Here is a 24,810-nt window from a genome sequence, read left to right as displayed (position 1 = left end):
GACCCCAATTTTTCTTCCACACACACACAAACACCATTCTCCATGCCCTACATCTATGATTATTTTTTTTCCTTTTCCAGAATATCTATGGTAGTATCTGGATGTGAAATAGATCATCTCAAGGAAAAATGATATGATTGATATCTAATAAGCTTTTAAAATAACCTTTCTTGGGGCTCAAGGTTATTTTAAAACACAGATTAAAACTCTTTTTATTTCCAAAAATAAGAAAAACACAAATTAAAAGAAATTGGATTATGGCTTAAAAAGTGTAGAAGTGTAAAACTCTTTCAATTTCAAAAATGTGCCAAATTTTGGACTTGTCCCTCATTTTAACATCACTCAAGAAGCAGCTTGTACCAGCTTTCCAAAGATACACTTCTTTCTCAAGCAGCTCATTCTGCTTTCCTTAAAAAAGTAACAAACTTCAAAATTTATAACAACTAGAGTTTCTAAGAGTTCTAAAAAAAATGTATATATACTAACAGAGAAATCCATGAAAAAAAAAACAAAAAGAATATGACTCTCCTTCTCTTGAATCTATCTCACACATGTATATACAATATTTTGAATCACTAATATTCAAAGTCATCCCTCCCACGAGAAGCCCCAAGCTCATCTCTCAAGTTCATACTTGTTCGTTGGACTAACCGCACCAATGCCTGCACCACCTCTGACATAGGAGGTCGAAATTCGGGCTCGGCCTAATACAAAATTGAAAGTAGAAATTGTTACAACATTGGAAGATAAAATGATTTTGAAACAAGAAGCATAATGTTCAAATCCCAAAAAGAAAAAACAAGAGGCAACATCTTAGCATAGTTTGTGAAATGCTCATGAAACATTACCCTTTGTTATTTTTTAACATAACTCAACACATAGGGGTCATCTTAGTGAAAATTGAAATGACACTTGGTGTGGAACTGCTATTGCACATTGCCTACTAATTAAGACCAAAAATTAAGATAGCCAAAAGTTGAGCCAGGCTATGTCCTACAGGGTGTCATCTAATAGTGGCTTTAATCAGTGTTTGTGTGTGTGCACTTGCGTGCATGTTTAAGAGTTTTATCTTAGTTCTTAGTGTTCAAATTTTAGCTCATTGAGAAACTTTTAGAAAAGTAAAATTACAATAAGTCAGGGGCAGCGTTTTTCACAATTGCTAATATGGTATATTGTGATTGGTACATAATAAAAGTGGTGTCAAAGTGAACTGAGGTGAAAGTGATGATCCAAATCGTAACAAGTCAATATCAGCAGTTGAGAAAAATGTTTTCCCTAACATTACTCAAATAATTTTTTTTTGATAAGTAACGAAAAAAATATATTAGAGAAGAACACAAACATTACTCAGATAATTATATATCTCATATGCTTTCTTGATGAAGGGTTTCCGTAGAGAGTGGAAAGGGGGTGAATCTCACCTGAACACAGAGGGCAATAATATCAGCAAACCGAGAGAGTGACTTGGGAGGGTACAATCCACGCAGGGCAGGATCAACCATTCTCCCCAATGCATCTATGTCATGGAGCTGTGGTGTGGCCCATCGTACAAGGCATTGTTCGAATCTTGGTTTTGCACTGAAAAGAAGAATGAAATAAGCCTATTTCAGATAAGGGAATTGCATAAGTCAGCTTAGTGAATGAAATAATTAAGTGAATAATGTAACATACCTGTCCAAAGGCATTCGCCCAGTCAATAACTCCAACATGACCACTCCAAAACTGTAAACATCACTTTTCATTGTATAGGCTGAAGGTTTTGTGCACTCTGGAGCATTATATCCTACCCCAAGGTTTTGACTAGTACGCTGAAGAAAAAAATATTCTTTATAAATAAAATAAATATGTAAAATTAATAAAATGTAGTTCTTGCTCTGAGAAATCAAGAGGCAGCTATCTTGAGACAAAAAACAGTCAGCCCTAGAGGCACAATGGAGCATTACATCTAATAATGACTTTAATTTTATTTTGGTGTAAAAGAACATGTAAATCATACTGGCAACTTGGAAAAGCACACAACACAACATAGTAACATGAAGCAGGAAAAAATATCAATTAGTTGACAATTTGACATTGTTCATCATAGCCACACTTGGACAAAATGAACTTTACTTACACCTAAACCTAACTATAAATCAGCACATGAATAAAAATATGACCCAAGAAAAAAAAAAAGCTTTTAGTGACCATCCATGGAAACTGAGTGACAAGAGGAAACATTACTTATTTAAAAAAATTTCACATTGATATAAACAAGTTCAACAATTTGATGCACGGTCTCTGCTAAATCCAATGGTTTCTGTAGATACAAGACCTTCTAAATTTACACACCTTTATCCAAAGTGACCCACACTTAAGTGGCTCTATGTTATCAAATTAGAAACCAGTATAAGTACTAAAGTTTTAAAAGGACTCAAAGCTTGAAAAATCTAGGGCATTGGAATGGACTATTAGCCTGATTCCTTTTTCATACACTTCTCTTTATTTTTGATCCCATTCAGTAGACCTAATATGCTCTTTTAAGCCAAGCCAGAGATAACAGCCTCATTGCATTTCCCAAAACTCTCATCTACCAAGCCTAGTAACCCTGGGACGTTTCTGCAAGCATAACTATGAGGGCTGATTTGGTGAGTTCACTTTTATTCTTGGTAAATTTTAATACTACCAAAGTAAAGCAAATCTTATTCAAGCCATGTTTAGGATAAGACCTAACATTGTTCAAAAAATAGTAACCTGATGAAAGATTGCCAAACCACTGTCAGAGAGATGAGGATTGAGATCAGCATCGAGCAAAATATTCGATGACTTGATGTTCTTGTGGACTAAGGATGGAGAACAGACTTCATGGAGGTACCTGAACACAAAAATGGTATCCAAAAATTTAATTGAATAAAATTTGAAGCAGTCATGGCATAACAAAAAACTGTATTCAGCTTTGAAAGCAGGAACAAGATAGAAATACAAAATTAACCAACTGGAAATTGCTGTAATCATACTACAAACTAGATATCCCATGATGGTAATTAGAGCTACAATATAAAATATACACACGCCAATTATGATCGTGCCTTGGATTAATCTAAATCATGAAAAAATCAGCCGAAACCAATCTTTAGGTCAATTTTGACAGGTATCTAAAAGTGATTTGGTAAAATGGTAACAAATTGAAAACAAAAAGGTCACACTACTGATAAAATTTTCAAGAACACCAATCTGACCCTAGAGCCAAGAACTATATACATTCACCATATGTCCTACTGTATGTACATGACTAAATGCATGTGGATAGATTTTTTTTTAATCAAACTAAGCATATTTAATGCTAAATATCCCAGATGAAATTTCTATGTTTACCCAGATCAACTCAGTTTTGTTAAACCCATAGTAGCTGTCTTTACTTCTCAGGTTTGGAATTTGAGTTAGTTCAGTTCTTAGAATTTGATGCCCTCATAAACCTAAACCAGTCACAGTGCCAATCCACAAAAATATGTAATATGAAGCAAACTTGGGAAATTTTTTTCATTGCGACATACATTTATAATTTTAAAGTATAGGTGTTTAAATCTTTAGAAAGATAAATTCATTAAGGCTACCAACTAGTCATATTGGAATGTATGATTTGTGACTGGAAAAGGGAAATGAAAAAAGGAAGCTTAATTTCTTGTATGAACCAGCCAATTAGCACATAAATTTATCTAACTTAACCATAAATCATACAGTGTTTGTGTGCATCTGTGAGCCCACGAAACATGCACATAAACAAAGGGATACTACTTTTACTAAATGATATGTTTGCTCTTACTGACCAATAAAAAAATAGAAAGTTATCCGAGATATAGAATATATGTTGACTTACTCAACTGCTCGGCCTGTCCCTAATGCAATTCTGACTCTGGTGTTCCAAGTTAGTGGTTTGCTATAGTCATCTGACATGTGTAAGAATTCATGAAGTGAACCATTTCTGAAATACTCATAAATTAACATGTTATGCCCCTGTTCTGAACAATAACCAACAAGCTCAGCTATGTTCGCATGGCGAAGCCTGGAAATGTTTGAAACTATTCCAGAAAATTCTTCTGATCGCCTTCCTTGAAAAAGTGAAGAGTCAATCTTTTTAACAGCTAAAACCTGAAAAACATGTATAAATATAATATTTTAATTCGAAACTTGCCCATTTCTGAGTGTAGATTGTAAGTAAATTTTGATTACTCAAATAATCATTTGCTGATAGGTCAAAATATCATCATTTACTAATAATATCCAAGAAAAATAATCCAGCAGCAAGCGCAAATTACAAATTAGTGATACTGGAAATGGTGAATTCAAAGAAGATCATAGTAATTTGAAAGTGATATTGGACAAGATAACAAAATATGATAACCAGATTGAAAATACCTTTCCATCAGCATATTTAGCTCGATAAACACGTCCAATACATCCCTCTCCGAGAAGGCGGCCTGACGCAAAATTAGCAGTAGCGAGTTGTAAATCTGCCAAAGAGTATGATGTAGCACGAAGGGAGGTGCTTTTTCTAGCATTCAGAAGGTTAGCGAACTCATTGTCATTATAAGTTTGCTTAAACTCAGGAGGTGGAAGCTTAAAACCAACTGAAGGAGACTTTTGCAAAGTCTTTATATCAATTGAAGCAGATGAATCCATTGACCTATGCCCTGTCACCAGTACAATATCTAGTCAGTTAAATTACAGTGCAAAGTCCACATTTACCAGGTATACAACAAAAATAAAATAACAATCTTAAGAAATATCAATCAAACATTACAGAAGGATGAAATAGACATCGAATGGCCAGCAATGCACTAGTTTTGATCAAGTAATTGAAAGACCAACTAAAGAACGCATAGACAAAGGAGATATTCCAGCCACAGATAGACTAATTAATACTCAGTCAATGACAAGTCTATCTACACCAGTTATCATAGACCCTAAATGGATAGGCATGGCATACACTTTCTATTCCAAAGCCTTTTTACTAATGAAGGTGAAACATCATGCTACAGATGTTCCAAAATATTTTCCAGGACAACTCTGAATAAGCAAAGAGGAAACTTTAAGGCCTAATATGATATTTATGTCTGCAACATTATTAAGACAATTCTAGTAAGCTCCCTACAAAGAATGCAGGACAAAGAAAATTTACCTTTGAAGTCGTTGCTTATGTTGGTAGGCAAGTCTTTGGATAATTCTTGAGATGCAAGAGGAGTAAATGATCTACTCTGGTTAGATCTCTCCTCATCAAGGAAATGTGAGGAAGGAGATGACTTTCTTCTTGAAAATAGTGCAATTAGAACCCCAATTGCTGCCAGTGCACCCAAAGCTATTCCAGCTATTGCTGCTCCACTCAGGACAGACTTACCTCCAGAATGGGTTTTAGTAGTGTGTCGATCAGCAACACGTGGTGTACCAGGAGGAGGAGGAGGAGCTCCTCCAGATGACCAGGAATTACCTCCAGATCTTCATTAAAGATAATCACAAAGTCAGAGAAACAACTTCTTAAAAATTGCATCCATAAATAAGAGTAATTTGAACAGATACACTCACTCTAAGTTTATTTCTTTCAATTGGTCTGGAATCCATCCACTAAATTTGTTGTTTTCAACATTCCTGCATTTAAGGATGGAAATTTAAAATATATCATGCAACACAAAATACTTTATAATTATATTTATTTAATGAAAATTTTAAACTCGCAATGGTATCCCTCATAACTAAGATGATAAAGAGAGCATTGTGCTTTCAGAAGGCAACAATTTTTCTATGATTGCCCCAAGCCCTTTTAGATAGTACATTCCATCTGGTTTAAGTTTTTGATGTCTCTTTAGCCGGTATTATTTGGGGAGGCCATTTTCAATGCACAGTTTGAATTATAAAAGTACACTTCAGTGTTGGACTAGATAATTAAGTTAAATCATTTGATTCATAGAAAGATGCACACATAGAAATAGTGAGCACCATATTCAATTAAGAAAAGGAAACGGCACATAATTTATCTCATTTTATAATTCTTCAATGACTATGAAACCTTTTGTCAAGTATATTAAATACCTTATCATATTAGAAAAGGTTTAACCCCAAATATTGGCTATTCACTTTTTCAGAGAATGATTACCATTTGAGGCTGTATAGAGTAAAATCCAAGGAATATAAAAAATAGCTTTACAAATATTCTATCGGATGAGACAGAAGATATGTTTTCAATACCGTGTACAATAAAAGAATAAACTAAGCCACAAATAAAATAAATACAATAAATGAAATAATGAATATTAATTTTTGTACAATTTCCATGAAAACCACCATGTTAAAGTAATAAAATATGAACTGGATGCCTACTTACAAATCATCAAGGGGAAGATTAGCAAGGGCATTAATTGAGCCACTGAATTGATTGTTTTTCAGATTCCTGTATGCAGATAAGAAATTTAGCACACAGAAATTTAAAGATCTAAATTTAAAATGAATTTATTCTTACAATTTTTTGAGGCTTTTGAGTGATTTGAAACTCTGAGGCAAATTGCCTGACAGTGAGTTGTCGGAAAGATCCCTGCAAGGCAGTTCATGGTATGAATAAGAAAAATTATTCTTTATCATTATTTATAAAGTATATCTTTATACTGTGTTACATTTTTTTTTTTTTAAATCAAAATTTAGTGAGATAGCAGATTTCTAATCTCAATCAAGCCAATGAATAACTTGATAAAATGGTTATACAACATGTTCATCTAGAGTACATATCTAGTTCAGCTAGTAAGGAACCCATAAGAGAGAATTTATGATCTTATAAGGAAGTTTAATATATAGAATAGGCCCTTGTGAAAGTAAAATAAAATTTTTGCAATATATCAATAGAGAGATGCTTGTGATTTGTGTTTTTGATTGTTTTTGTCCCTAGTGTATACTTCCTGTATACTTGGGTGCCACTTTTTTGATATTCTAATAAAATTTTCTCATTACTTATATAAAAAAAAATATCAATAGATAGACTTAAGCACATTCTCAATTTGGTGTTTACTGTAAAAAGCCAGAAGCCAGCTTAATTCATATTAAATGCAAGACCGTGAATTTGTAAAGCTGCTCACAGCAAGCAGGAGCTTACAATTCCCACCCAAATAAGGAAAAAAGAAGAAATTTTCTGTCATGTTAGTAATACTTACATCTCTTTCAGTTTTGAAAGTTTTCCAAACATATCACTCAACTGGTTTTTCAGCTGATTGTTACCAAGATATCTGCACCCATCATCAAATAATTGAGAAACAGGACTGCCAAAAAAAAAATGCCAAAATTAAAAATATCAAATAAAAAATTGCTTACAGGTATTGAAGGTCAGCCATCTGAGAAATTGAGTAGGGCACACCACCAGTGAAGCCATTTTGAGAAAGATCTCTGCACCTCAAATGTGCAATATCAGTACTGTAAATTATTTAAGGTCAATGCAAATAGATCTGGATAAGGCCAATATAAATGTATTGACAAGAAGCTAGTTATAAGGTAGAAAATTATCGAAGACTACTGTCTTGAAAAAGGTCTTCTTTGGCAGATGGACTGCAATGTATTAAAGATCTACATAATTTCTTTAAGAAGTATGTAAATTTCATATATGACACCATATGCAATCACTAAGTTCATCACACAAGCCACCAAGATATATAATTGTAGGAGGTGAACAGTGATGCAGGCCATCAACTTAAGCTATATTGATGGTACTGATGAAATTTCAACCTTCTCCAATGATTAAAATTAGCTTAACTTTGCCACTCTTTTGCAAAGCTCAGTAAAAACAACAAGATAAAAAGATGAAAGTAAATAAAAGAATATAAATTAATAAAATGAATCTAGAGGAACAGTGTAAAGTTTCAAATGACAGCAGCAGGATACCATAAATCATGCTCATAGACCATAACAGAGCCAAAAAAGGATCATTGTACAGTACACAAAATATTAATGGCATCAAAATAAATTCAGTTTAGGATAATTTACAAAAGATATATGAGTTTTTTTTCATGATGACTTACATGTAAACTGCATTAGGAGGGAGTTGATATGGTATCTCACCCTTTAGGTTGTTCTTGCTTAAATCACTGTACTAGACAAACAAATGCATTGACTTCAGGTGAAGTTCTTTCTAAGGTAAAAGAAAATTGTGACATAAAAAGATGCCTATTTTTAAAATAGGGTCTCACAAGTGAGTGACGGATGTTAAGCTTGAAAGCTGGTAGCCCATTGATCCGGTGAGTCCAAGGTTAGATAGGTTTCTGCAAATGTTTTAGCAAAAAGAAGGTTTGATTCAGAAATTTCAGCACATTCTGTAAAATATGAACAGTAAGTTCTCAACAGAAGGCAGATAAAGATTTGAAAATGATATATACATTTCAGTTACGGATGAGCCTGAGCACTTGATCCCTAACCAGGAATCACCACAAGGGTCACCCCCACTTGATTTCCAGCCAGTTAGTTTTGAATTAGAATTCAAGCTGTTATACATCACATTAAGGGCAGAAACTGCAAAATACAGTTAGCAAACATCACGATCTTCAATTTCAATGATACATAACTACCAATTTAAAATCTTTTCAAAGAGAAAACAAACTTAATCTCAGTAAAGATGCATACAAATAAACAAATGCAACTCCCATAGGTTGAAGGATGTCTATGTGTATAGGATCCAAAACACAGAACAGATGCAAATATAACAAAATTGATTGAGTTACAATACTCATTATGGATAAATTAGAAACTATACTCACAAGCATAAAACCTCTTCAACATCCACTTGATGCCTTCTTGTCAAAATACATAGAAGATCCTAGTTCTTTACATTGCACCTTTTAATGCATTGATATAGGCACTCAAGGACACAATTTTAACATGCCCCACATTTTTCTCAAAAAGCAAGTGTTCTCCATTAAGGTATTCAAATCACTCACCAACTATTTGTAAAAAGTACAATGATCAAAAGTAAACAAATACATGAGAAAGACATCATTTTTTTCTCAATTGAAATCACCACAATGTTCAAAAATACATTAAACCGAGATCACATACCATCCGGGGAAGCAGTTTTCGAGTGCACCCGAGAGGTCAAGACTACAAGGAAAACAAGCCAAAAGGCAACAATGTTGTTGTGGTAGTGGTACATCTTTTCTTTCTCACTCACCAAAACAATGAATGAGAACCCAGAAAGAGAAAACAAGAAATGGGTTTTTCTTTCAACTTCAAAAACAAAAGAAAAGAGAAGAAACCCAGAAGAGAAAATGATTAATATTATGAAAACGATAATGGTGTCAGTTCATTCATGAACGAAAAACAGCAAAGTTTTTTTTTTTTTTTTTCCTTCTTCTTTTGGTTTGGGTTCTTGGATTGGTCGTGGTTTCTAAAATTAGAGGGTAGAGGAGGAGTAGATTTACAGGTAAGAATGGAAGAGAATGAGAGAGCGGCATTGCAACAGTTCAGAGCGAGAGGTGAGGAAAGAATGAGAGCCGCTCAATGTTTTCCGGACACTTTGGAACTCCTATGTCTAACCTTTTCTTTTCTTTTTTTGTCTTGTCTTTGTGTTTCCCTAACGCGCTTGTTTTAACTGATTTTTCTAACGAAAGAATGTCCTGCATGTCTCTATGCCTTCTTTCATTGTTATGTTCTACCAAAAATGTCACACATGTTCATAAAAAAAAAAAAGTCACACATGACACACAACCCCCCTTTTTTTAAGTTCCACCTTATATGCAATTGATAGATTATAGGGCGGAACTTTTAAGAGTGAGACTTAGGGTCAAGAGTCTTATCTTTCAACCTGCATCTTCTGGTATTTTCAAGGTAGAGATTCAGGTTTCAAATTTCCCTTCCCTTGTTGTTATAATTGTCAAATTATCAAATAATAATAATACAGTGAGATTTAGGACTTAAAATTTTACAGCTTTGTTTGGTTGGACGGAAGGGGAGACAAGGAATGAGGAAGAATCCATTTTCCTTTGTTGGCTTAGGATTTTCCATGAATCCCACCAATTTTTCACTTTTTGCTCTCTCCAATTTGGAAGAAAATGTCTAACTGGTCCATAAAATTACTCTTATACTCTTGGAACGTTTTGATAATCTTTTATGATAATTTTTTCTTTCCATTTCTTTTCAAATTTCTTCTCCTTTACATCAAAACACACATGGTGAATATGTTCTTTCCATAATAATTTCTCTCTCTTCCTTCACTCTTTTCTCTTCTTTTCCCTCTCAATTCATGCACCCTAACATAGTGTAAGTGCATGTTCAAATTCTAATTAAAAATTAGGAACTGAATGGGTTCTAAATGCATTTAATTTCAATTATAACCATTATGAGGTGTGTTGGGTTATATATTGATCCCAGTTAATTAATCCAATTACCCAAATTGATTAATTAGTCAAATTATATACATATCAAATTAAGACACAATCAATTCACCAAACTAAATTAAGTGTAACAGAAAATAAGTTTGACATGGTGACTTGATCATGATAAGGAAAACCTTTGTAGGGAAAACCCCATTAGGTGAATTACAATAGACCTACTGAGCTATATCAATCTCAACTCCAAACCCCAATTGGACAATTGATCTTGTAGAAGACTTCTCCTTGCCATGAATCTTTCTATCCGTGACTAACTCCATATTGTCCCTTTTGATTGTTGTAACTTTGCAGAGTTCTTCAATCCACACTTAGATGAACCAAAAGTAGCTTGACATAAAACCCTATGCACACAAATGTTGCAGCAACTCCTATTATGCGTGTGTCTATCTGTCTTTATGATGATGGCTATAAAATGTCTTTTATATGCTTTGGAACCCTAGTGTACGAATTCCTAAAAATCTAAGTCATCATGGGTCGAAAATAGAACTTTACAATCAGTTTTCTCGAAGCTTGATAAATCGAGAGGTGTCGAGCTTGGTACTGAATTCATCAACTCTTGATAGATCGACATGTATCAAGCAAGGTATCGAGGCCTACAAATTCAGCTTTTCTTAAGCAGTTTCTTGAACAGTCTTGAGTCTTCATTAATACTGTTTGTTCGTTTAGACCCCTTAAACTAGATTGTTTAACCCAATTAATTAACCAAGTTAATTATTAGGTTTATTATTTCGATCTAGGTTAAACAAACATATATCATATCATGCACAAAAGTGGAAAAGTAAATAACACTACAATATAATGACTTAGGAAAACCGATGAAACTAACCATTTCTAGGTAAAAACTTGGGGAGGATTTGACATAACTATCCTCAAGGTAAAGCAAATCTATTATAAGAGAATCGAAGTTTTTACAATCAGATTTTATCCTAAATCTATTGCGACTTTATGCAGTAACTTACTAACACGACCACGTCCAAATTCTGAATCCACAGACTCCTTCTCTCCTTGGATTTACAGCAACACAAGCACCCTCACTTGTGACTTTGAGATCCTACTCAAAGGTTTAGCAACACAAACTCTCTAGTTTGTGACTCCAAGATCACCCTTGAAGGTTTAGATTATCAGCAATTGTAAATCTTGTTACAACAACTTCATATCTACCGAATCTAATAATATGAGAATGATTTCTGGTAGTGACTTTGAAAGAGGAAGGCACAATATCTTTTAGATCTTGCAAGAGCACCTCCAAAGTCTCTTCAAAACGCGCCTTAGGGTTTCCTATAAATACTATGTAAAATAGATCTTAAACCCTAATCACTTAAAGGGCCAATGGGCTGTTGGGCTTAATTAAAATTTTGCAAAATCTGATTTTTTGCGATTTTCGATCGGTCAAATTTCACAGAAGTTGAATTTTTCTTTTTGAAGCTTGTATGTTTTTGTGTTCTGACTTGTAACACCTTGAACATTGTCTAATCAAATCTATAGATCTAGGAATCTATATCTAGACAAGTTTGTGCTCATGGTTTGCCAATTGTTCTAAACTTTTAGAATCCAACAAATACCATTTTTAAGTAATATTATTACAAACTTACTTGAATTCAATTACATAAAAAGTTTCTTTTGATCTTAGATATTCCAATACATAAAAATATATTCCCCACCATTCTCCACTCGACCAATTAGCTAGGCCAAGTCTTAGAAACTCATAACTAGGGACATGCATAGGATGGGCTCGATCAGGTTAGAAGGTTTTCCAACCAAACCCAACCTTGTATAGTTGAGAAATTCCTAACAAAAACCTAACCCATCACATGTGTAGAAACCACTCATATGGGTCTGGTTGGGTTTGGTGGGGTCGCTGAGTTATGTAGATGTGTTTCATGCCTTGTGAAAAATTAGGTTTTCATCAATTAATTTAAATACTTTTTTAATAAATTATTATAATTCACATTATATACTTAAATTATATTTCAAATTTCCAAATTCATAGAAAGTAATTCTCAAAATACCAAAATCAATAAAATTAAAAATGAAAATAAGTTTAATAAAATAAACTAATATATATGGTGGGTTGGGTTGGGTCAAAAAGGTTGAAAGAACTATCAACTAGAACCCGACCCAACCCGAGACTCAAAATAAAATTCCTACCCTCCAACCCATGAAAAAACAACAAGAGGCATCAGGTTGGTTTGAGTTGTGTCGGTTCGTCGAGTTAGTGGGTTGGACGCAGACCCCTAGCTATATATCCCATGCAAACCGGATGCCTATTGGTTATAACATATAAGTGTAGGAAAAAAAAATAGTAAGCTCCAAATACACAAAGAAAACTCTCTTACAAAAACACACGACATGACAATAAAATTTACTTGTGCCGTAACTTGAAGTATTTGAAAACAACCAAAAGGCTAAATACAAATATGGAAAGTACTCTTTTTTTTTTTTTTTAAGATCAACAAAGTGAGCAAAACTAAAACACCAAGTTTGATAGAAGTGGGATTTCTAAATTCTAAGTGCACCTTAAATTTAAGCCACGTATTAAAACAAGAAACATGGCAGATGGCACTCTGCATGCAATTATAAAAAATATTCCGTCACCATCCTAACCATTTTCCTTGAACATTTGTAAAGAGTCCAATATCCTCGTCACCAACGAAATATTAATGTTAATGCATGCTCAGCCAATCGAATGCATATGCATGTTGATTTTTCACCTGGTCAGACTGCCTCCTCATCTGGCTATAAACCAAAGTCATTCATTTCGATCAAGCTAGAAGATTGTAGTACATTCAAGCTTAATTTGTGTGAAAAAATGTTGAGTCTCTATTATTTCTTCTCTCTATTTCTGGTTATAAACATAGCGGTGGTTCTAGTCCTAGGGGCTGATAAATTTAGCAGAGATGACTTCCCACCTGGATTTGTGTTTGGTTCTGGAACCTCAGCTTATCAGGTTAGCTTATTAATTAATGGTTTTATACTTTCTTTCTAATTTTTTCTTAGAAAAACTTTGAAAAAAGCAGTGATATTGTTTTGTTATTTCATTACTAAAAGTAGAAAGAGAGGGGAAAAAGAAAAGAAAAGGAGGAGATTCTGATAGATAATTAATATTCTCTCTATTTCTTTAGTTTCTTTAAAAAAATGTTTATATATGAAAGGTTGAAGGTGCAGCAAACCAAGATGGGAGGACACCTAGCATATGGGATACTTTTGCCCATTCTGGTAAGCTTTTGTTTATTGTTCATTTTTTTAAAAGTATATTCATTTCTTTTAGAAGAGTATATCCATGTTCTAATACAACCAACTTGTTGATAATTAAGAGTTAATTCGTAATTACCCTTAATAGCAACCATTTTTTGTGAAATATTTTATTCTCTGGTAAATGTGTATAAATAAAAATGAGATTATTTGTATTAGAATATACTAGTATATATCAAAACATTAATTAGTGCTTATAACTAGAATTGCACATTATCTTTAAAATACAATTGATAGTTGGGGAGGGGGATTTGATTCCTAGATATCTCTTGAAAACACCAAGAGGTTCTAATTGAGCGACAAAACTCTTGCCCTACCTAGACTTCATACATTCCATAAAGTGAATGATTATGCATGGTTTTAAAATTTGGACCGGACCCGCTGGTCCAACTGGTTGAACTAGGAACCGTCCACTAATTTGGTTTGATAACAAGCACTATAATCGGTCAACAACCCGCCAAAACCAGTTAAAAATCGGGTAAAATAGGGAAACGGGCCTAAAACCAGTTCTTTGACTGGTTCGTTTTTTAAAACCATGTGATTATGACTTGAATAAAAAATTTAATTGAGAGATAATTAAGTTATTAATCATTATAAATTTTCCATGAATATAAAGGTCAATAGGCCATTGGTATAATCTATATATAAATATTAATAGCTACATAGAGAAAATCCAATTAAATTTTAATTGGATTTTTAATTTTACGCCATTTGTCTTATTTAATTTTTAATTTTGTGTTAAGTGAATTACTGAGTGTGTCAAAGAGTCCAAATTAAATTAGGTTCTAAATTGGATTTCAATTGGAGTCCAATTTTCTACCACGCGTCCATTTAAATTTTAATTTTTGTAACAAGTAAATTATTATGTGCAAAAACTGAAAAGTTAAAACCAATTAAATTCTAAATCACACACACACATGCTTGATTTGAACACACACACGCACACATATATATATAAGGAGAAATCATTATATATTTTAGAAATAAGTGTAAGCTAATAGTATATATAATTTGAATCTCTTCCAAAAAAAAATGTATAGTACTTATATACGGGGCTACATGTTAGTTACATGAATGCCAACTAGAACTAAAGATTAATATCAGTTTGGAATTACAAAATACAATCAGATTTGCATTACATATTTGGTATAGCGAGCTATTGAGTGGGCAGCCACGTTACAGTGCCTTCTCTGATGTTTATACTCGAACCACCTCATGTTTGTTTGTTAACAGCACCAGTGCATTGTCAAGGATATGTCCCACTGGAGACAGCCTATGAGTGTTGTCCCTTTAACACCTTCATTAGAGTTTCTGAATTGCCCTCAATGACAGCCTCTCTATTTTGCCTATTTCAATAGCAATTGCTCTAACCATTGCTTGAATTTCCTCAGCTGTTTGGCCGTACAGAACTCTTACGCTGAGTGCAGCTCAGTCACCTATCCCTTGACCAAATTGACATAATTAATAGTTGAAGAATTAAATTGAACTTTGCTTAACAGTATCCTTAGCCCTTGGTTTTATGAAAATTCATGTCATTGGTCGAACTTGATCACTGGAATCACAAACATAAGCTTAGCAGATGGACACTTGACAGGAAAATGTGTATCAGGACTGATCTCCAACTCAAATTTGCAGGGAAAACGCATGGAGCCAATGGTGACATAGCATGTGATCAGTATCACAAATACAGGGTATGTACAATAATTCCTTTCCTATAAAGTTTTCTTTTTTCTTCTTCTTCTTCTTCTTCTTCTTTTTTTGTGGCTGCATAGGAATCAAAGGATTTGTGCAAGAAACATGTTCATTCCTTCATTTTTGATCTCTGCATGATTAGGTTGATTCCACTCTTGCAGGATGATGTCCAACTTATGGTGGACACTGGTTTAGAAGCCTATAGATTTTCTATCTCATGGTCCAGACTTATTCCAAGTATGATCACACATTTCTTTCATTAACCGAGCAAGAAGTGATGTCTTGTCCTTTTTCTCATACTTGAGCTTCTCATTTTCTAATGTTTCAGATGGAAGAGGACCTGTTAATCCAAAGGGTCTACAGTACTACAACAATCTTATCAATGAACTAATCAGCAATGGTTATTGTCCATTTCCATAAAAAATGATGATAGTACAATTTGCTTGACATTGATTGAGTACTTCCATTATGCACAACTTCCCATGCCATTTTTTCTGCTGATGTATTTTGTTTCTTGATCAAGCAGGAATCCAACCTCATGTTACATTACACCACAGTGATCTCCCACAGGCACTGGAAGACGAGTATGGAGGATGGCTTAATCGAAATATTGTGTATGGTTCTCATCCTTCATATCAGTCATAGATAACTATAATTCTTTAGTCTATAATAAAACATTCAGTGCACCAAGCAGAAAATATTGCAAGGAATGTGATTTAACAGTCTAGATGTGGATGCAGGAGAGACTTCACGGCATATGCTGATGTCTGCTTCAGGAAGTTTGGTGATAGGGTGTTACATTGGACTACCATGAATGAGGGCAATGTGTTTGCGCTTGGGGGTTACAACCATGGAAATCTACCACCTCAGCACTGTTCTCTTCCGTTTGGAGTTAACTGCACCAGAGGCAACTCCTCAACTGAACCATACTTGGCAAGTCATAATATCTTATTGGCGCACACATCAGCTGCTAGATTGTATAAGGAAAAGTACCAGGTATTATATAAGCTATTCATATAATTTATTGAAATGCCTTGGTCAATTTAATGAATTGATCAATGTTATGCCTTAACTATGATGGCCAAAAATGAAGATACTGCTTGGGAATTTCACCTTGATAAAAGAACCACCCCCTTCTCAGTGGCGGCGCCACATATAGGTCAGGGTGGTCCCAGGACCACCCTGACCTGAATTCTTTTTTTTTTTTAATATATATATATATATATATAATAAAAAATATTTATTTACCTACCTATAAAAAAAAAATTAGGAACATCCTCAAAAAAATTAGGAATACTCTCAAAAAAATTGTATGCCAATAAAATTAAATTTTGGTAGATTATTTGTTACATTTTGGCTAGTACCAGTTTTTAGAAGAAAAAAAAAAGAAAAACTCTTAAACTGACAAACTCGTCAGCACAGTATGTCATTACTTGCGTCGAACGCCTAAAAAACAAATCCAACTATCGCAAAGGTCGGCTTCTTCTTCTTCTTTGCTTCGTCTCAGACGTTTTGCTAGTCTACCTCTTCTTTCCTTTTTTACTCTAGTTTTTGCTTTGTCAAGTTTTTTCTTTAGTTTGTTTTTTAGACTTTTAGCTTGCTCACCCCACCCACATGACAAAACTTTGGAAATGACAAAACTCAAAAAGCTAACAAAAGATTTTGATTTCAAATTTATTTATTGAGTCTTGCCTCTTCCCAATATGATATACATATATACACTCTTATTGTACTATTTTTTGTTGTTGTTTTTCATTATTCAATTACATATTTATGTTTTAATATTCTAAAACAAAAATTGTTATGCAATAACTAAATGATTTGAGTGTCAAAAAAGAAAAATTAATGATTTGTTTATTTGAGTTTTACTTATTTGGATCAATAATTTTATGTTGTATAAGAAAATATAAATATTGTTTATTTTTATTTTTTTTTAGAAATCCCGAAATACCCTGAAACGGTACGTTGAAATAGATCGGTACCAATATATTTCGTTCCACTAAACAAACTAAAACAAGGTTCAAAACGGTATTCATAACATTGCTTTCAAGCAAAAAGAAAAAGCTAAAAAAAAATTTGAACTAAAATCTAAAAAATAAAAAATTGTAATAGAAAATCTGAAGAAAAAAAATTGTAACAGAGCAAGCCCACCAAGGAACACCCTGAGAAACAATCTTGGAGCCACCACTGCCCCTTCTTAGTACTTTATATTCCATAATTACCATTTAGGCCTTTGTTCTATATATTTAGGGAGAAGAAAAACAGATTTTAAAAAATTGGGAACGTTAACATATACATGAACAGAATTTTTACTCAGGAATACAAGTAAATGTTCTTTACGTAAGAGTGTGGTGTGGGCAATGCAGGACAAGCAGCATGGATTTATAGGAATCAATCTCCTTGCTATCTGGTTTATTCCTCTAACAAACAAAACTGAAGATGCAATTGCCACTCAAAGAGCCAAGGACTTCATGATTGGTTGGTAAGTTGCACATTCACGAACAATGACCTTGACTTTTGTCATTTTATCATGGCATTTTTGGCAGTGTAATCTTAATATGGTATGACCAAAGCAAATAGTCATTACATATTTTGGGGTTCTTTTGTTATTTTATTTTTTTAATGTTAAAACATTTGGTTTGGAATTCATTTATTTTTTAGGCTATGAAGATCTGCTTGGCATTGCAGGTATGCAGATCCGTTGGTTTATGGAGACTATCCTGATGTAATGAAAAAAATTGCAGGCTCAAGACTTCCAGCCTTCACCAATCTTGAATCAAATCAGGTTAAGGGTTCATTTGACTTCCTAGGATTAAATTACTACTTTGGGTTGTACATCAAGGACAATTCCAGCAAACTAAGCATGGAGGTCAGAGACTTTTTTGCAGACATGGCAATAGAGGTCTCAGGTATGTTCTTTTATATATAAAGACTCAGCACCATGCGGACTAATTTCACCAATTCAACCCTGCTTGTCTGTAGTTGAATTTGCTAATTTAGGCTTCATTATATTATTTTATATGTGATGCTCCTCAATAATTCACCCTTTTGTTACCAAGTCTCTAGAGATGAATCTGAAGTACCTTACTGCTTTTCCTATTGTGCAGGTTTCCCAAATAATATATCTGTAGTTGAGGTGAGAAAATGAGCATAGAGTGTGGAGATGGTTTACTTTTGATGGTAATATCAGTGTCATACTAACTAGCTTGTTTGACTCAGTTTCCAATTGTGCCTTCGGCTTTGCAAGAACTGTTGCAGTATTTCAAGCAAGCTTATGGAAATCCTCCTATTTACATTCACGAGAATGGTTTCTCTCTCTCTCTCTCTCTCTCTCTCTCTCTCTCTCTCTCTCTCTCTCTCTCTCACACACACACACACACACACTGAATGTTTCTGTGTGGGCTTCTTGCTCCTTTTAGTAGTGAAAAATAATTCAAAGCAATGCTAGTGGGAATTTAACACACAATTTTCTTTTCATGATTTTAATCTACTTAAGATAAGTTTCACTATGTTACAAGTGATGCATATTGCTTCCTCATTTTGAATAAAAAATAATAGGAAACTACAAAACTACAGAGTAAATAAGCCTCTTTCCAAACGAGATGAATTTCTTTTTATCGGATACAACATTCAATTTTGCAGCCTGCTTAGAGGATCTCTATTCATAAACTAAATGTTTGATATAGTGTTAAACCATTTTACTTTGGCCTTCAATGTTTGCATAAAGTCAAAATGAACAAACCACGAACAATTGAGTTACTTAAAATAAACCTCATTGAATCTTTCATATTTGCTTCCATTCAAATGCTATTTGTTCTAACTTATGGATTTTTTTTTTTTGGATCAACTTATGGATTGTTATTCATGTTTTGGGGCATTAGGTGGCAAGGCCAAAAATCCAAATTTTCTTATCATTTTTGAATGATCATATAATTGAGAAACTTAAATCTTGGTTGTAATGTTTTTGCAGGTCAGAAAACACAACGCAATTCATCATTGGAAGATGAGGGAAGGGTGAACTATTTGCATGGACATATTGGAGCTTTGCTTGATGCACTGAGGTATGCCCATTTTTCTATTGACTTCAGTATAAATCTTATAATAATCTAAAATTTATTAACCATTATAATATTCACTATAATTTGAATGTTTGCAACTCTAGGCATCTTGATAGTTGATCCTACCTCAGTGGTTTAACAGAAAGATACAACTTGGTCACGTTTACAGGCAATGAGAAAAGTTCTACTCTCATAAATAAGGGAGATCACAAAAGTGGCTCAAAACACTAACAGAACCCAAACCGTAATACATCAAAAGAGTCCTCTTACTGTCTCTTGTCTAATAAAAATAACACAGCAAGATATTTATATTTCTCTGCCGCAACACGGGGCAAGGAGAGAAAGTTCATAAAACTGAACTCACTGTTGGCTAATTTGTCGACACAAAGTTAAACAAATTCATCACCTAAAGGCACAAGCTGTGGACATAATTATATCACACAGAAAAACATGGAAAAAGTCTAAAATGTTGGGTTGTGTCTGATGCTCCATGCACCCTCACAGAAATTCAAGCCACATAATCAACACAATCAATTCCATTTCATATACTTGTAAAACTAGATTGATGGATTAGTGTTAGATATCTAATATGTATTTTCCCTTTGGTTTTCCTTAAAACTAAATTGGCTAGAATTGTTTGTACAAAAACAAAAAATCATAATACATTACAAAGCATGATTCTAAGCTTCCACTTGTTTCTTTACATTAACATATGGTTATTACTTCTTTGACATAACTCCTCCTCCTTTTTTCTCTTTCTCTAACTTTGGTAGGAATGGATCAAATGCAATAGGCTATTTTCAATGGGCCTTCTTGGATGTATTAGAGTTGTTGGATGGCTATGAATCAAGCTATGGCCTTCACTATGTAGACTTGGATGACCCGGATTTAAAAAGGCAACCAAAGCTTTCTGCTCACTGGTACTCCCATTTCTTGAAAAGCAAAGGTGTCAGCTCAGATGGGTTTATCAAACTTGAGAAGAATTTGACTGCACTTTCCCATGATCACTTCTCTCAGTAGATCCTGTCATTCATTGATGCATATTTACATGATGGTCGACGTGGTGGTGCTTCTGTTTTTTGTTTTCTAGAAGTAAATTTTTTACCATAATGCTAATTTACTGCCTTTGTTTTTGTTTTGTTTTTTTTAAATCAAAACATATAATACAAATATACAATATCCTTTAACTTTCTTCAGTCTCAATTCCAAACAACATAGTACATGTTTCTTTAAGTTCCTTCAGTCAGTCACACGCACAAGCACGCATACACGCACAGAATTTCAATCATTTGTTAGAAGATAAAATGTTTAGACATACATATGCTGTCATAAGACAGACAATGGTAAAGCTACTCAAACTGTTGGAGGAGTTATAGTTCAACTCTAACTATTAGACAGAAATAAAATAGTCATAAATGACTGGAGATGGCTTCAAATTTGTACAAGAAGACACACATACTGAACTCTGTTACACTCCTTTCTGTTACCACAAGCAAGCAAAGGTTTTGGAGACTCTTTTTAGGTGATGAACAAACAGGTAATAGTTTGTTGTACAAAGAGACTCTTCTCTCTGCTGTTCTAGAATTTGGAAGGAACTGGATTAAAATAACCTTGGACACTCTGTTAAAGCATTAAAATCTAACTTGAAATTCTCTGATATTTAAAAAAAAATCTATTTTTTATTTTATTTTTTAAGTGCAGCTTGTAATTCATTTGAAATTGAACAAGATAATCACTTAATTGAACTTTTCATTTCTAAAGTTATTTTAACGCATATCTATCTTCCTCTCCCAAGATGATAGGATGAAAGATTGACTTGGAGGCTGAAATTTTGAAGCAGGAGGACATAGTACCGAATAATGCACTTTGTTTTCCGTTCGGAACTCACACTATTACAATGGAATATAGATCAATCAATAATTACAAATAAATTTATCAGACTTCGTCAACACTAAAAATCCCAAGAAACTCAAATTCCAAATACAACTCAAAAAGGTCTCTCTCACCACAACTACCAGTCCACAAGAATTCTTAATTCTACAAAAATTTGATGTGTTTAAGATCAACGTTGTTTGTGCCTCTCTCTCTCTCTCTCTAAAACAACCAGAAAGCAGCACATCTTTTTGTGTATGAGGTTTGAAATTCCCTACTTTTTTTTTATACAGGATAGAATTTCTACTCTAGCCTAATCTAAGTGTATATGTATATAAAACTCCCTCTTGGAGACTTGAACCCCAACCCTTGCCCTCCACACCCTACAAGCATTTATATTTATAAAATGACCACCGCACCAAGGAGGAGCGGTGGTATTCCCTACTAAACAAGACGAGGTTGGTAAATGGCAAAATTATAACAAGCAGCAAGGCAGATGACACTGTCGAGTCTAGATTTTTGGTTGGCAAACCGTGAACAAAATAATGTCTTATATTTGTCTTAGAAGTATATTTTTTTTAGACAAGCATATCAAATTCAAGTTTTTGTAGGTTTGATAGTTTTTGATGGCTAGTCGATCAATCGATCAGTCAAGCTTATTTTAGTCCATTTAGCCTATCAAGTGACTAGGGTTTCATGCATGTAAGCTTAAAGTATATAACAAAACCCTAGAGCATGTGAAAAAGACTTTTAGAGAGCTACTTATTGTAAATTTTAATGGAAATGTGCTTCCTAATCTCAAAAGTCTATATTAGTGATCAAGCTTGAAGAAAATTCAAAATTGGTGATGTTGAAGTTGATGCATATTCCAGAAATTACAATGCTGAACCAAATTTTTTAAGCGAGTGTTTGAAGTTGTGGACAGAGGTTCACATGCAATAACTCTGTAATTGAAGAGTCCGTGAATTCAAAATTGTATTGGGTAACATTAATAAGTAATGCTATAAGTTGTAAAAATTTAGAAATGGGTAATTCTATTTTGTAAAATTTCAATTCTATTCAGTAGGTTGCCACCTAAACCTAATCCATTGTAGACAGCACAAGATTCCCCTTCTTCTTCTTCTTCTTCTTCTTCATTGTTTAATCTCTGCTTCTTCTTTTGTTCTTCATATTGTAGTCTCCTGCCTTCAGTTTAAATAAATGCTTTGTTTTCAACTTTATTTTCCTTTTAGTTTGTTGAGCGTAGTCATGTGACAATGCATTGGAAATAACAAAAAAAGAATTTGAAAGTTTCTGACTCATTTATTGAGTCACGGCCTTTCTCTCGTTATGTTAACGAGTGCTCTTAGAGCAATTGTTAATAAACCAAATTAAGAAAGTTTTAACATCACATTTATGAGAAATATAAAAAGCTATTAGAACAAAAATTAATTATTTTATCAATTTCCAATAATATATTAACATTTCCCTATAATTTATGATACACCATTGTTTTCTTTACTTGTGCCATTTTTGGCTTTTGTTTATCATTATTATTATTACTAGCACCAGTTTCATTCATGTAACATTGGATTGATTTTGGAACATCACCTCTTTTTAATTCACTCTACGTTTCCAAAGAAAAAAAATAAAAAGAAAACATTGTTAGGCTATGCTTGTGTGAAGTAGTTGAAAGCATTCTTAATGAAACTATTAGGATAGTGTGATTAACATACTACAGATGTTCCGAGATCAACTGTAAGTCGTATAATCATTGATGACCAATAGAATGTTTTGGGGTACTCTTCCAAGCAATCCAAGGCTTCCTTCGTTATTGGATTGGTGACCATAAAGTAAGCGTGCATTAGTATAATTGATGCAGTAAATTATTCAGTATCACCACCAGTTATACTAATGCACGCTTACTTTATGGTCACCAATCCAATAACGAAGGAAGCCTTGGATTGCTTGGAAGAGTACCCCATAATATTCTATTGGTCATCAATGATTCTACGACTTACAGATGATCTCGGAACATCCGCAGTATGTTAATCACACTATCCTAATAGTTTCATTAAGTAAGATAGGGTTCATGTCTTCTCTACTCCTGTATACATCAATAAACCACATTGTTTCAAACTTTATTATTATCCAATGCAGTGGAAGCTCCAAGGCATAAGTCACCATAGCAGAAAGAGTTTTATCTCTATTCTGCTTGACATATTCTTGGAGGTGCTTTGTTGCAAAATTTCTCAATTCCTCCAACATATTCTCACTTTCTGTCAAAAGGAATGATGCTTCATACAAGGATAGTATACCCTTGGTTTCCTCACAAAGGCATGCCTTGAATTTCCCTCTCTTATCCTTGAAAATATTGAAAACTCCTGCAATGACCAACACAATAATTATTAACTATATTACGGTAATATGTACACTATCAAATCCAAGAAATAAACTCTTTACCTAAATGTACTCTTTCCATTTATTCCGGTTTTTTTTTTTTCCTAAATTACCTTGAGAGATGTTGTATCCATGTTGTCTTAGGAGTTTAAATTTAAGAGTTGTGGTATATAAATTCTCCTTCCTCCACGTATCACCACTTTGATCATTGTTGTATAGACCTTCCAATATTCTCTTCATCTCTCCCTCAAAGCGATGAGATAATCCAAGTCTTTGCAAGATATCTATCAGCTCGAGTTGCTCTAAAGGATACACCACTTTGTGAATCATCATCCTCACATGTTCCTTCAACACATTACTTTGTCCAGTGCAAGTTTCTCCCTACATCACAATTTTATCTTTAGGGTCTAGTCAGTTTCCAAGTAATATATAGTCAGAAGCACTAGTAAAACGATATAGCAATTGAAAACAATAATAAAATGATACCATTCTTAGTGACTGGATGTAATTGTAGTCCCAAATGGAAGGTTGGTAATTTGCCGATCGCCGAATGATACTGGAATTATTTGAAGTATTGTTGTTTGTCATGCTAGCTGGATGTTATACTAAGTGAGACTGAGCTTTAGATGTGGGGTGCTCCTGTGAAATCCAAGTATGGAGAGAAAGCAAGTAGGTTACATACATATATAATATCCATTGAGGCAGAGTCACAGTGGTTTTTGAGATTGAAAGAGTTATTATTTGAAAAGACTCAGAGAAAAGAAATAGAAATGCAAGAGAATGAAAGTAATTTGTAAAACGAAATCTACATTGCAAACATGGGCAGCGCTACGTTAAGGTTAGGACCAAATTTGTAAAACGAAATCTGCATTGTAAACATGGGCAGCGCTACGTTAAGGTTAGGGTGGTCCTGGGGACCACCTTGATGTGAAAAAAAAAATTTATATATAATAATTTAAAAATTTTTATTTGTTTACCTTTTAAAAAAAATTTAAAAACACCCTCAATTTTTTTTATGTCAATAAAATTAAATTTTGCTCCATAATTTGTTTTACATTCAGTGGATGAATAATTGTTTGGTTGTTTACATTGAAAGAGATGCAGTTTGTTACATTGATAATGAGACTATCATGCAACGATTTCAAAATATAAAAACTTGTAGAAGG

General features: G+C 33.6%; 3 protein-coding genes across 4 annotated transcripts; 1 reads left to right on the top strand and 2 right to left on the bottom strand.

Moving 5' to 3' along the window:
• Nucleotides 1–305: 305 nt before the first annotated feature.
• On the bottom strand, nucleotides 306–9,301 carry LOC142636373 (protein STRUBBELIG-RECEPTOR FAMILY 5). 2 transcript variants are annotated; one of them, XM_075810575.1, is made up of 16 exons: nucleotides 9,061–9,301; nucleotides 8,385–8,517; nucleotides 8,199–8,270; nucleotides 8,031–8,096; nucleotides 7,330–7,401; nucleotides 7,173–7,244; nucleotides 6,491–6,562; nucleotides 6,356–6,421; nucleotides 5,560–5,622; nucleotides 5,159–5,472; nucleotides 4,396–4,670; nucleotides 3,857–4,128; nucleotides 2,734–2,854; nucleotides 1,672–1,808; nucleotides 1,422–1,578; nucleotides 456–704 (listed from the first exon to the last, which is right to left on the bottom strand). In XM_075810575.1, the coding sequence occupies exons 1-16, from the start codon at nucleotides 9,152–9,154 to the stop codon at nucleotides 576–578; spliced, it is 2,115 nt and encodes a 704-aa protein (XP_075666690.1). In that variant the 5' UTR covers nucleotides 9,155–9,301; the 3' UTR covers nucleotides 456–575. The 2 variants fall into 2 exon arrangements, with proteins under 2 accessions (XP_075666691.1, XP_075666690.1); XM_075810576.1 differs by lacking the exon at nucleotides 9,061–9,301 and having other exon boundaries at nucleotides 306–704; nucleotides 8,031–8,101; nucleotides 8,385–8,451.
• A 3,855-nt stretch (nucleotides 9,302–13,156) lies between these two features.
• Nucleotides 13,157–20,575, top strand: LOC142636742 (beta-glucosidase 11-like). The gene is made up of 13 exons (XM_075811029.1): nucleotides 13,157–13,338; nucleotides 13,544–13,607; nucleotides 15,279–15,334; nucleotides 15,497–15,572; nucleotides 15,664–15,735; nucleotides 15,862–15,949; nucleotides 16,076–16,331; nucleotides 17,702–17,817; nucleotides 18,024–18,244; nucleotides 18,443–18,471; nucleotides 18,555–18,642; nucleotides 19,306–19,396; nucleotides 20,167–20,575. Exons 1-13 carry the CDS (start codon nucleotides 13,201–13,203, stop codon nucleotides 20,411–20,413), a joined length of 1,542 nt encoding a protein of 513 aa, XP_075667144.1. The 5' UTR covers nucleotides 13,157–13,200; the 3' UTR covers nucleotides 20,414–20,575.
• Nucleotides 20,576–23,296: 2,721 nt separating this feature from the next.
• On the bottom strand, nucleotides 23,297–24,232 carry LOC142635904 (myrcene synthase, chloroplastic-like). The gene is made up of 3 exons (XM_075809957.1): nucleotides 24,131–24,232; nucleotides 23,758–24,025; nucleotides 23,297–23,628 (listed from the first exon to the last, which is right to left on the bottom strand). Exons 1-3 carry the CDS (start codon nucleotides 24,230–24,232, stop codon nucleotides 23,297–23,299), a joined length of 702 nt encoding a protein of 233 aa, XP_075666072.1.
• Nucleotides 24,233–24,810: the final 578 nt, after the last annotated feature.

Source organism: Castanea sativa, chromosome 5, assembly GCF_040712315.1.
Source record: "Castanea sativa cultivar Marrone di Chiusa Pesio chromosome 5, ASM4071231v1".
In the NCBI taxonomy this organism is placed as follows: domain Eukaryota; kingdom Viridiplantae; phylum Streptophyta; class Magnoliopsida; order Fagales; family Fagaceae; genus Castanea; species Castanea sativa.
Note: the sequence above shows the minus strand (reverse complement) of the source record. Positions and strands in the feature narration are given on the sequence as shown.

Bases quoted from the DNA above. Each gene is read 5' to 3' on its own strand.
- LOC142636373 (XM_075810575.1), bottom strand. From the start codon at position 9,154: ATGTACCACTACCACAACAACATTGTTGCCTTTTGGCTTGTTTTCCTT. The intron at 8,518-9,060 runs GTATGTGATCTC...TGTATTTTGCAG, and splicing joins GAAAACTGCTTCCCCGGATG to TTTCTGCCCTTAATGTGATG. The intron at 8,097-8,198 runs GTGAGACCCTAT...TGTCTAGTACAG, and splicing joins TTAACATCCGTCACTCACTT to TGATTTAAGCAAGAACAACC.
- LOC142636742 (XM_075811029.1), top strand. From the start codon at position 13,201: ATGTTGAGTCTCTATTATTTCTTCTCTCTATTTCTGGTTATAAACATA. The intron at 18,472-18,554 runs GTGAGAAAATGA...TGTTTGACTCAG, and splicing joins ATAATATATCTGTAGTTGAG to TTTCCAATTGTGCCTTCGGC. The intron at 18,643-19,305 runs GTTTCTCTCTCT...ATGTTTTTGCAG, and splicing joins TATTTACATTCACGAGAATG to GTCAGAAAACACAACGCAAT.
- LOC142635904 (XM_075809957.1), bottom strand. From the start codon at position 24,232: ATGACAAACAACAATACTTCAAATAATTCCAGTATCATTCGGCGATCG. The intron at 24,026-24,130 runs GTATCATTTTAT...ATTGTGATGTAG, and splicing joins ACATCCAGTCACTAAGAATG to GGAGAAACTTGCACTGGACA. The intron at 23,629-23,757 runs GTAATTTAGGAA...TGGTCATTGCAG, and splicing joins TGGATACAACATCTCTCAAG to GAGTTTTCAATATTTTCAAG.